Genomic DNA, 12498 nt, shown 5'->3' with positions numbered 1-12498 from the left:
ATGTGATTCTGATTCTGGATGCAAGGGGTACTGAGACATTTTATGAAGGAGTTCTGCTGCATTTAACATGATTCTAACTGGTTGAGCAGAATGAATGAGTCTGACGTCATTAGCATGTTGGGACATGTCTAGTATGTCCAGGATGCTATAATAAATTACCACAGACTAGGCAGCTTACAAGCACAAATATTTATTTCTCACAATTCTAAAGTCTGGGAAGTCCAAGATCAAGGTACTGGAAGATTCAGGGTCTGGTGAGAGCCTGCTTCCTGGTTCATACACGGCCATCTTCTTGCTGTGTCCTTACATGGCAGAAGCAATGGGGAATCTTTTTTATAAGGACACTAATCCTACTTATGAGGGCTCCACACTCAGAACCTATTCACTTCCCAAAAGCTCCACCTCCTAACACCATCACTTTGGGGGTTAGGATTTCAAGATACGGATTTTGGGGGAACACAAACATTCAGACCATAGCAGGACCAAAGTGAAGAGGGGATGGAGACAGGAATTTCTTGTATGTCATAGTCATTGAAACATCTGGTAATCAATTGGGAGTTTCGGAGATGATGCTGTTTGTCTTCCAAAGAGGATTTGTGTTAGCTCTTGGTAGGTGCTCAGAGGCACTAATATTTAGGGATCACCCATTTCAAGAATTAAGATGATTCAAAGCTAGGCTTCTGTTGCTCCAAGGGCTATTGTGCTTTTTACACATTTTAACGGTCTCTAACTCTCCCTTAAATTGTCTCATTTCTCTTCAAACACAGGACATTCCTGCACCAAAATCCTGAATTATAAAATTTAAAATTTAATAATAATTTTCAGTTCTTTGCTAAACTGTTTCCTTTGTCTTTTATTCCTTTGAACATATTAAACACAATGCAGAGTCCATGTCTGATAACTCTATTATCTGAGTGACTTATTGTTTTGTTTCTGTTAGCTTGTTTCTCTTGGTTTTTGGTCGCAATGTTTTCTCTGCACATATGCTGAATTATTTGTGATTGGCTGCTGAACATTGTCTATGAAAAATTATAGACATAATTCAAGGCTTTGGATGATGATTGCTGTTGTGGGCTGAGTTGTGTTCCCCAAAAAGATATGTTGAAGTCCTGATCTCACGTACCCATGAATGTGACCTTACTTGGAGACAGGATCTTTGCAGATGTAATTAGTTAAATTAAGATGAGCTCATACTGGGTTAGGGTGGGCCCTAAATCCAATATGACTGGTGTTCTCATAAGAAGAGAAAAAGAGACATGGAGACAGACACACAGAGTTGGAAGATGGCCATGTGAAGATGGTGGCTGAGAATGGAAGTATGCTGCCACAAACCAAGGAATGCCAGGGATTGTCGGCAACCATCAGAAGCTAGGAAGAGGCAAGGAAGGATCCTCCCCTAGGACCTTCATAGAGAACACAGCCTTGCAGATACCTGATTTCAGACTTCTCACCTCCAGAACTGTGAGAGAATAAATTTCTATTGTTTTAAGCCATTCAATTTTTGCTAATTGATTATGGCAGCCCCAGGAAACTAATACAATTGCTTTTTAGTATTCATTTTTACTCTCTACTAGTTTTAAAATTATACAATGTGTTTCTATGCTTTTAGTGGCTGCTATAGAGTTAACAACATACTTCATGAATGTTCCTAATCACTCGTGCATCCATTCATTTCTTTTACAGGCATTAAGTGAGAGCCTGTTATGTGCCAGGCCATGTTCTAGGTGCTGAGGATACAGCAACAGCACAGGCAAAAACTTTAGTCTTTCTTAAGATTACACTCTAGTGTGGGAAATAGACAATATACAAAATAAATAAATAAAATAAATATAAAGTCAAGTTTTAATACTTGTTATGGAGAAAAAGAAAGTAGAGTAGGGACTTTGACATGTTGGGGGTGGTGGTAGCTTGCAATTTTAAATAGATCTTTAGAGATTCAATGTCATTCTAATAAAAATTCCAAGGTTCTGTGTGTGTGTGTGTGTGTGTGTGTGTGTGTGTGTGATTTAAATAGACTTAAAAATGTTATGTAGAGGCAAAGGACCAAGAATAACCAGGACATTTTTGAAGAACAGGTGGCAAGCCTTGATTCACTGGCTGCCAAGATGTTTCATAAGTCTATAATATTTACAACAATGTGGTTGGGAACAAGGAAGTGATTCCCATAAGTTAGGCTAGTGATTCCCTTTAGGGAGAAGGGAGGGGCTTGTCTTCTGGAAGGAGCATTTCTGGGGAACTGGCAAAGCGTTATTTCTTGGCCAGGATGGTGATTACATAGGTATTTGCCTTTTTGTAATTCATTAAACTGTATATTTAGATTTTACATCTTTTTCTATATGTGTGTTAATTTTTTTAGAATAAAGTTTTGTTTTCAACAGTAAAGCATAAACCAGTCACTTGGAGAAGCTAGGCTGGATATGAAGTTGGGGAGAAGGCTTTCTTCTACAATATTCTCTCTCAATGCACACACATACTGTCAAATATTTTTTTAAATTTATTTTTCCCCAAAGCCCCAGTAAATAGTTGTATGTCATAGTTGCACATCCTTCTAGTTGCTGTATGTGGGACGCAGCCTCAGCATGGCCGGAGAAGCGGTGTGTCTGTGCGCGCCCGGGATCCGAACCCGGGCCGCCAGCAGTGGAGCACGTGCACTTAACCGCTAAGCCATGGGGCCGGCCCACAAATTTTTGCCTCAAGTATATTTTGAGTAATTTTGACATGGACTGGCCATTGATGATGAATCAAAATCCACAAAAAGCAAACCTCTATCAAAAGCAATTATTTTTCCTTCTTTTACATTCTTACCAACCCTCCTCCACCTACCAACAATTTCCAGCTAGTTACTACACACAATGTATCCTCAAACTCTACCTTGCCACCCCAATTTAGGCTGTCATGTAGTGGGATGGTCAGTTGTCTGCAATTGCTGCTCCTAACATTTCCCTTACTTTCCCTCAGTTCCTCTGCATGGCCCACGCTGTAACATTGCTTGCCAGTTCTACAGTCACCCTCTTAACTTCTCTCCTTGATTCGTATCTTCTGGTGCACATGGGCATTCAGTGATCAGGGGAGTTGATCTAAAATGCATAGAAGGCCTAAAGAGGGGAAGAGAAAGGTGGAGAGGGCAAGCATCAGGCATTAATGCAGTTCCACTGACCAGCAGCAATCGTCACTATTCCTTTCAGAGATGTAAGCAATTCAATTCTGAAATTCCATCCTGACAGCCTATTTCCAGAGCCATTTCTACTACTATTTATCTTAGCCTGGGTCCTCTACAAATGAAAGCCTGAGGCAAAGATTTAACTTGGGGGCTGGAATTCAGGGAGGTAAAGATGATTAGGAAAAAATGGAATAGATGCAAGGAAATATGTTAATTTCAGCATTATTCACAATAGCCAAGACTTTGAAGCAACCTAAGTGGCCATCAATGTATGAATGCATAAAGAAGATGTGGTATTTATATGTAATGGAATACTAGTCAGCCACAAAAAAGATGAAATTGTGCCATTTGCGACAACACGTATGGACCTTGAAGGTATCATGCTAAGTGAAATAAGTCTGACAGAGAAAGACAAATACTGTATGATTTCAATCATATGATAAGATAAACAAAAAAAACCCCACATAGATACGGAAAACAGATTGGTGGTTATCAGAGGGGAAGGAGGTGGGGAATGGAGAAATGGATAAAAGGGCACATATGTATGGTGACAGATGGAAACCAGACTTTTGGGGGTGAACATGATGCAGTCTATATAACAGCCGAAATATAATGGTGTACACCTAAAATTTACACAATGTTATAAACCAATGTGACTTCAATAAAATAATTTTAAAAAAAGTAAAGATCAGAAACTACGTGATTTGTGATCACTCTGCCTATCTCTTTACAATGATTATCTAAGAGACATAGAGGAGGCAGAGACCTGAAAAGAAATCTGTCCCAGGTCCCATGGTGAATTCTCCAGTGTGGGAGAGAGGATGGCTGAGGACAGGTGTTGCCATATGAAGAACAGGGACAAGGTTGGGCAGAGAGAGGAAGGGGGAACAGAGGAAAGGATGAGGAGGTAAATAAAGTGAAGAGCAAAAGAGGAAGGGAGAAGAGAGGCAAAGAAGGCAAAGTGGAGGTGTTGAGGGGAGAGGGGTCATTGAGGAGGGAGAGAAGTTAGAAGTGGTTGAAGAAGAGAGAATGTCCCCATTGAAGCCATGTGCAGCAGAAACAAGCCATCCCCACTGAGCTCTGCCCAAATAGAAGACTCATGAGCAAAATAAAGCATTGCTATAGTCTTAATTCACTAAGTCTTGGAGTGGTTTGTTCTGCCAATAGATATCTGATACAACCTCTATGATGTGGACTTGGAGCTTGGTACTCTGGCTGATGACACAAATATTTTTAGTGGGATTGTGGAGGTGGTTTGTGCTTTATAAGGGTCCTTGTTGGCAGCAGTATGGAGAAGGGATTGGAGTGGCCAACACTGGACACAGATAAGGACTAGGAATGATCAGGAGGCCATTTCAGAAATGGAGGCCACAGGAGAGCCTTGTTATATGGCTCACCAACATCAATCCCATGTCCAGATGATTAGCTTGAGGACTCAGTGTAGTTCCCCCCTCCTGGCCAGAGATTGGTTCAGGAGTAGATTGTCACCTATCTCTGGCCAATGAGATATGAAGAAAAGTGTGCTGGGGGTTTCTGGGAAAAGCTTCCTATCTTCTAAAAAGGAGCCCCAGGAATACACGATCCCACTTCTACCTCTGGACATTCTTTTGCTTTATAGATTATTATGGGTTGAGCTGTGTTCCCCCAAAACTCATAATCAGAACCCTAATCCTCAGTACCTCAGAAGGTGATTGTGTTTGGGGATAAGGTCTTTAAAGGGGCGATAACTTAAAATGAGGCCATTACAGTGAGCCCTAATCCAATCTGACTGGTGTGTTTATAAGAAGAGGAAATTGGGACACACAAAGAGACATTAGGGATGCATGCACAGAGAAAAGACCATGTGAGGATACAGTGAGAAGGTGGCCATCTGCAATGCAAGGAGAGAGGCCTCAGAAGAAACCAGACCTGCCAATGTCCTGATCTTGGACTTGTAGCCTCCAGAACTTGGAGAAAATATGCTTCTGTTGTTTAAGCCCACGAGTCTGTGGTATTTTGTTATGGCAGCCCTAGAACACTAATACATAAGTGGTACTTGGAACACTGGCAGACATCTTACTCTCAGCTGAGGTGAAGAGACTGAAGGAGATGGATGCTTAAAGACATCAAGACGCTCCTGAGTCAGTCAAGCATGGAGCTGCCCTGCCTCTAGATTTCCTATTTCACGAGGGGATACATTTACTTTTTGTTTAAGCCACTTGGGAGATGGGGCTTCTGTGAGTCACAGCTGAAAACATCCTACCTGATCAAGACCTGAACCCATCAAGTGTCAGGGGCAGTGGGACTTGGGGAAGGTCACATGGGAAACAGATTTAAGGGGAAGTAGGAGGTAGAATCAATGGGACTCAGTCACCAGTTGTGATTGGATGACAGTGGTTAGAGGGGTGGTGTCCCTAAGGTTAGATCTACCATTTTCCTAGACTCTTAGATGTTATCAATGGTCGGTTGTTCCATGATTTATATACCACTAAAGATGTGATGCATAATGATACTAAAGATGTCAAAATATGAAAAAAATGTGTCTTAGAATCAATAAAAGAAAGTACTAAAGAAGCATAAATTTCCTTTGGGAGCTTTTCTTCTTGGATGTGGTTCTGTTTTCCTTTAACAATATACCTGAGTATTTTGTATAAATCAGTATTTTGAACCCACAAAGATAAAAAGTATTCATTTAACAAAAAAGAGACTCACAATGTATTTTAAGAGTTGCAATTTTCTCAGTGCTGTAATGAAGTCATGTTTGAGGGAGGTGGCATCACCATGGAGAGCTGATCAATTATGCAACTGCTGCAGGAGGACCTAAGAACCGAGGAGTGACACGGGGACAGAAATGGTTAGAGGAGGCTTGAAGCATCAGAGACGGTGTGGACTGACCTTCTCAAATGCAGTCTCTGGACAGGTGCTCATCTGTCGTAAATTTTCAGTAGTTTGTGGGAAAATGAGAAAATCAAGGAGCAAGTAGTGTCTCTGTATGAAACTAAATTTATTTAGGCCAAAGTTTTATATTTATTTTGAGATGATCAAGTTCTAATTTTCTTGATAAAATTTACTTTTTCTATGAAATGATCATGATGGTAGATGTTTAATTAAAAAAAAGTTTTTGCCTTGCAAGAAAGAAAGACACAAACAAAAACCCAAAACCAACACCAACTCTTACTAGTCTTGTCCTCATCTTTTTATTTTTTGGAAAATACACAGATCTGTGAAATCCACAAATCTGGAAACAACATTAGCAGATGACCTTTCAGATTTGTCTTTTAGAGCCTGTTCACTCCACGAATTATCCCTGTAGAAAGAGCCTGGCCCTAGATACCCAGAGGCCTCACCTCCCCTGGGCATCGTGCCATGAAAGCCTGGGCTGGGCCCCACTGGTCTTTCTCCATAAAGGGCTCAGCACCCTCAGCCCACGCCAGGAGCCTCTGCAGAGAAAGCTCCCAGTCTCCACCCAGCGAGCAGTTATCAGCTCCTGGCCCCAGTGTGGAGGGAAGGAGGGACTCTCTGTCCTGGAGGAAAGTGCTGCTGAGACTCAGACCAGGTCTGTGAGTGTTGGGAACCCTGACTCCAGCTCAGAGATGTGGCGGGTTTAGGGCAAGGAGTCCTTGGCCTTGGAGTTTTTGTAGGACTGGGGGGGGGGGCGGTTGGTTGGGACAGGCACGGAGAGAAAAACCATGGTGGCGACCTTAACCTCATCTTTTTCCTTAGGTAACAATGACCGAACTTGGTTTCCTGCTGTTTCTCTTTGTGGCCACCAGAGAGGCAGCGCAGGTGAGTCACTCTCCAGGAGCAGCAGTTCCTCCAGCTCACCTCTAAGTGGTCAATACCGTGACTAGGCTGTGCTGCTGCCAGGGTCCAGGTCTCTCCTGGGCCAGAGGGGATGCCTTTGAAATGCACAGGGGCCACATCTTGTTGCAGACTTGAGATGTAGGCTGAATGCTGATTTCTGGCCTCTGGTGGGATCTGGCCTGTAGCAGTTAGGGTGTTGGCTGAGGCATGTACTGGGTCCAAGCTCTCTACCTCTGTGTGGCCCTGAGGCGGCTCTGGTAAGAAATGTGTCCCCTCTGAGCCATGCTCTACCCCTGTGGCCTTGGCCTTGAGATGTCCAGAGGGAGTTGCATGCTCTGTTTTGTGCCCAGGAATGCTCTCTTCACGGTCTTCGTCTCCACCACAAAAATAACATTGGCATTTTAAGATTTGTACTTCTCTTCTTTGTTATTTATCTATTTTTTTACAAAAGAAAAGCATATTCCTAAATATCATGTCACTTGATCGTCAGAAGATTTCCATTGACTAGCTTCATTTTAGGTGTAAGGAAGCTGAGTGAGGCTCAGATATGTTAAGTCTAATTCCAAAGACACTCAACTAGTAAGCGTTAAGCTACCTGTAACTGAATACCTCTGACCTCAAAGCCTGGGACTCTTTCATTCTTCTAGACTTCTAGAATTGTCTGCAAACTCTTTACAGTTTAGACCAGCATACAAGGTTCTTCATTTGATGCCTCGGTTAGCCTCTTGGCAGGGTCTCACCACTCCCTACCCCACACTCCAGGTTTCAGCCACAGTAAACAAATTACATTTCCTCCACAGGCTGGGCTGTGCTTTATTTTTTTTCTCCATGTCTTTGGGCATGCTCTTCTCCCGACCTGGAATTATCTCTTCTTTCTACTGATAAGTCATGTTTCCTCTCTCAGAACAAGCTACGGGGTCAGTAGGACTAGGAGGCCATCTCTGACTAACCACTGACCTCCTTTCCTGGGACAACCCCCTGCCCCCAGACTGGCTCTGCCCACGGGCCCCGCTTGCGTTTGCCCGTGGGCCGCCCCTGCTTCGCACAGGCAGGCGCAGGCATCTGGCGAGGGTCCCCTGCCCAGGCAGACGCCCTGAGCTGGTGCGCCCGGTGGGATGGGGGAAGGGGCACTTTCTTTCCCGCTCCCGCCCCCCTCTGCACTGGCTTGCGGCTGCCTGGGCTGCTCCGCTGGTGGGGGCGCCCCCACGGTGACTGAGCCACCACGGGGTGGAGCGTCGCCGCGGGCTGGGAGACAACTCCGAGAGTGAAAGCATTCTCCCGGAGAGCTGCCTTTTCCCGTCTCCTCTCAGTCCTGCGCCGGCCGCTGCGTAAGGTCCCCGCCCTAGATCACTGCCACTGGGGATGGGAGGAGGTCGCTTACCTCCTTCCACTGCTTCCCAGGGGATTTGGTACCCCCATCTTCAGACGAATGGCTGTGTGGTCCTCTCAGACGTCTCTTGTCTTGTGCCGATGTCCTCAGTTGGCTAATGAGTGTCCTTCTCATTGTATCTTAGGGGGGAAAGATTCAGGGACCACCACCTGCCATGATGCTGACGTGACTCTCAATATAATTTTTTGTTGACTTCTCAGCAACTCCTTCTAGAGATAAGCTCTTGAGGGGATGTTTAATTTCTTTGACTGTCCAGTGGCTAGGGCAGGGCTTAGCACAAGTAGGAGGTCTTGTGGAGGGAGGCATGCTTATTTTAAGCCTGTGCTGGATGCTGGGTCAGATGAGCTGAATGGACACCATGGGAGACATCTCAGGGCCTTACAACCCAGGCAGTGAGGCCCTGCTGCAGTGTCAGAATGGGTTTGGGACTACCAGCAAGGAGAGGCTGGGTTTTGTGTCAAACCAACAGTAAAAATAAAACTCTGCATATTCTCCAGCTGTAGCCAATACTCTGCCCAAGAAATGGACAGAGAAGCGGACCTGTTCTTCTTTGGGTCCATCTCTGCCCAGAAGCTACAGGAGGTCAGAGACGTGCTGTAGCGCATGTGGTGAGTGACGAAGCCTTTAGACAGAGCCCAGCCAGGATAATCAGGTTTTTGTCCACTGGGAGTTGGTTTTCAAATTGTGATGAAACATAAATAACATAAAATTTACCATTGTAATCGTTTTTCAGTCTACAATTCGGTGGTATTAATTACCTTCACAGTCTTGTGCAACCATCACCACTGTCTGTTTCCAGAATTTTTCATTACCCTAAACAGAAACTTTGCACTCACATTCAATAACTCCATATTCCTCCCCTCCCCCAGCCCCTGGTAAGCTCTATTCTACTTTTAGTCTCTAGGAATTTGTCTTTTCTAGGTACCCCAAATGAATGGAATCAGGCAATATGTGCCCTTTTGTGTCTGATTTATTTCACTTAGCATAATGTTTTCAAGGATTATCCACTTGCAGCGTGTGTCAGAACCTCATTCCTTTTTACCCAGTGTATGTATATACCACATTCGGTTCATCCACTCATCTGTTGGTGGATACTTGGGTTGTTGCCACCTTTGGCTATTGTGGATGATGTTACAATGAACACTGGTGTACAAGTATCTGAGTCTCTGTTTTCAATTTTTGGGGTTATATAGCCAGGAGTGGAATTGCTGAGTCATATGAATTTGACTGTTTAAATTTTTGAGGAACGTCATTGGAAGTTTTGATAATTCTATGTTTTGCCTCAGTCACAGGGGCGTTATCTTCTCAACTTGGGGAGATTCTTGTGCTGATAGGGACACTCAGTGTTAAGACTCAGGGGAGGAGTCCGTGAGTCAGTGACGTTTCTGGTTCCCAGGATCTTTCTGGTTGTGGGGCCTGAGAAGGCCTATGTGCTCTCAGACAGGGGGCTCTGGGCTGCTTCCCTCTGCAGATGGCCTGTTTTTGCTCCACGCTGAGAATGGTGTCATCTACCAGACCTTCTGTGACATGACCTCTGGGGGTGGTAGCTGGACCCTAGTGGCCAGTGTGCATGAGAACAACATGCTGGGGAAGTGCACGGTGGGTGATCGCTGGTCCAGTCAGCACAGCAGCAGGGCAGACTATCCAGAGGGGGATGGCAACTAAGCCAATCACAACACCTTTGGGTCTGCAGAGGTGGCCACCAGTGATGACTACAAGGTTGGTGCCACTCGCCACCCACTTGGGAAAAGGTGAGAAGCTGAGTGTGGCTGGACCATACCATGTAGAAGGGAGGGTTGGTAGATGGGGATGTGGAGACAGGGCTGGAGAAGAAAGAAATGCTTCCATATCATGAACCACAGCTTTCTCCCAACAAGGCTGTTAGGGACTTGGGTGGTGGGGAGGCATCATCATCTGCTGGAAGTGGGGGTGTCTGAGCACTGCTGGCCGTCTGCCCTCCTGGAGCCCCGAGCTCTCGGTTCCACTGAGGGTGCATGTGTGGGCCTGGCGCTGAGGGACCTCCTGGCCTGGTCAGGCTCAGTGTCTGTCGATCTCCAGAACCCTGGCTACTAGGACATCCAGGCCCAGGACCTGGGCATCTGGCATGTGCCCAAAAGTCCCTCCTGCACGATTGGAGGAACAGCCCCCTGCTGAGGAGCCGCACCAGGAATGGCTTCTTCCAGAGTCTGGGACATAATCTGCTCGGCCTCTACCAGGTGCACAGGGCTACTGGCTGGGGCTTGTTTTCATGAGTGTAGGGAGAAGCAAGTGTTTGAGGTTTGGTATGTGCCATCTTTCTATGGTCCTGTCTCCCATGTTCCCCTAACCTTGATTTGCTGACTGCTTGTGTCCCACTTCTCTCAGGAATTCTGAGTCAGGCAAGGAAGAGACCTTGGGAGGGAGAGAAGGGAGAAGACAAGCAGGGCAGTGAGAGGAAGTGAGAGAGAGAGAGCACACAAGAGTGTGCAGGGTGGCCTGATCTGCTGGAGAAGCACAGCTCCTGAGCGACCGTCACCAGCAAAACGGAAAGATTCTTATTTTGACCGATTGTGAAATAATCACTGTCACTGAGACAGCATTTCTTCCCCTTTCTCCTCTAGGAATGGCAGCATCCCTGAGAGAGCCAAAGCTGATGTCCTTACTCAATGACTTTTTTGTACCTTGTAGAAATTCCCAGTGAAACATGGAGAAGTGTTGGACTGACAACGGCCCAGCGATACCTGTGGTCTCCAATTCTGGTGATGCCCAGAAAACAGCATCGTATCACTCACCCCCTTGGCCAGAGTGAGTCTTTAATGTTCCTCTGAACTCTTAGTAGGAAAGGTGGTAAATTCGGTTGTGATAGTAACAGTTATTTTCACTTACTACAGCCCAGTTTTCTTCTATGAATGTTCTGTGTATTGTTTCATTTAATCTACATGACTACCCTAGAGGTCTGAACTGTTATTAACTCCATGTTACAGATCGGGAGACTGAAGCTCCGTGAGGTTCAGGGACTTGCCCAAGCTCACAGGGTGGACGTGGCTCTCAGCATTTGGACCGAGAGAATTTGGCTCCAGACTCTTGACTCCTAGCAACCCCACTATCAGCCCCCCAGTAACTTGTTAGGATCAGGCCAGGTTCACGTGCACTGGGCAGAACAACCAACACAAGGGGGCGACAGTTTCATTTCTAACACGACGAGTAACCATCAGTTTATTTGATGCGAATCTAAGATGCGAATCTAAACTTGGCAGCATACTATCCTTCCCAGAGGCTGAGCCTATGATATAAAATTCAAAGCTGTTATTATGTATATCTGGGATTGGAGACTTGAAAGGAGAAAAGGACAAGTGTAAATAGGAACAGAGTGAACACACCTGCTGATGCTGCAGCTGCACCCCTGCAGGTGTTTGCTGGTGATTGTCCTGCAGAGGCGGGTTTCTCCTCACAAGCTCCCGGCAGAGGAGAGGCCCTCTCTGAGGATCAGCTCTTGGTCTCTGGGGTTGGGGAAAAGTCCCTCTTGGCCAAGCATGGGGCAAGGATGCACTAGCCACTGGTTACAATGTTGCAGTGTTGGGCTGAAGTCTGAGCTTTGGCGCAGAGAATCTCTGGGCTGACCTAAGGAGGCTGTTTCTAGCGTCTTCCTTGAATGCTGTTTTCTGCCTCTTCTGGGATTTCAGAGGAATTCACTGCAGGATTTGTCCAGTTCAGAGTATTTAATAATGAGAGCAGTCAACACTTGGTGTCCTGGAGTGAGAGTCACCAGGTGTCACACGGAGTACTCGAGTCCTTGTGGGGATCAAGAGGCACGTGTGTAAAGTTGTTTGTCAGTGAGCGTGTGTGTGGTGTGACTATGGTGTGAGTGTGTGTGTATGTGGGGAATATAACCTTCCCTGACTTCTTGCTGAGTCACAGGGGACAGAGCTGTGGGATCCTCTGTCCAGGTACAGACCTCCTGGACCTGTGAGGACTGACTCCCGGGACAGGTGGACTGGGCTCCCACCTGCGGCAGCCTTGATGTCCTCTGTAGGCCTGAGATCGTTAGACTCCTGTTGTGTTTTCCAGTCTCTGGGGATGTCTCATGGCCAGGGGCACGATGAGGAGGGAGCCCTCGGGTGCTCAGAGTCAGAGCTGTCAAGAGCGAGCATGTTCACTCAGGACCCACTTCTCTCCAGATTCACGG

At 45.8% G+C, this 12498-nt stretch overlaps 1 protein-coding gene across 1 annotated transcript; it reads left to right on the top strand.

Annotated features, from left to right (window-relative positions):
* The first annotated feature begins 6868 nt into the window (after positions 1-6868).
* On the top strand, positions 6869-12133 carry ITLN1 (intelectin 1). The gene is given in 11 exon segments (XM_087417335.1): positions 6869-6925; positions 7932-8001; positions 8254-8271; positions 9805-10052; positions 10392-10443; positions 10446-10549; positions 11001-11020; positions 11022-11103; positions 11105-11117; positions 11996-12038; positions 12040-12133. Coding segments are annotated over 11 exon segments (801 nt in total).
* The last annotated feature ends 365 nt before the right edge of the window (positions 12134-12498 follow it).

The sequence above is a fragment of the Ceratotherium simum genome, chromosome 2 (assembly GCF_057802395.1).
Source record: "Ceratotherium simum simum isolate JZ-2026a chromosome 2, ASM5780239v1, whole genome shotgun sequence".
Classification (NCBI taxonomy): Eukaryota; Metazoa; Chordata; class Mammalia; order Perissodactyla; family Rhinocerotidae; genus Ceratotherium; species Ceratotherium simum.
The sequence above is the reverse complement of the archived record's forward strand: the minus strand, read 5'-3'. Positions and strand labels throughout refer to the sequence as shown.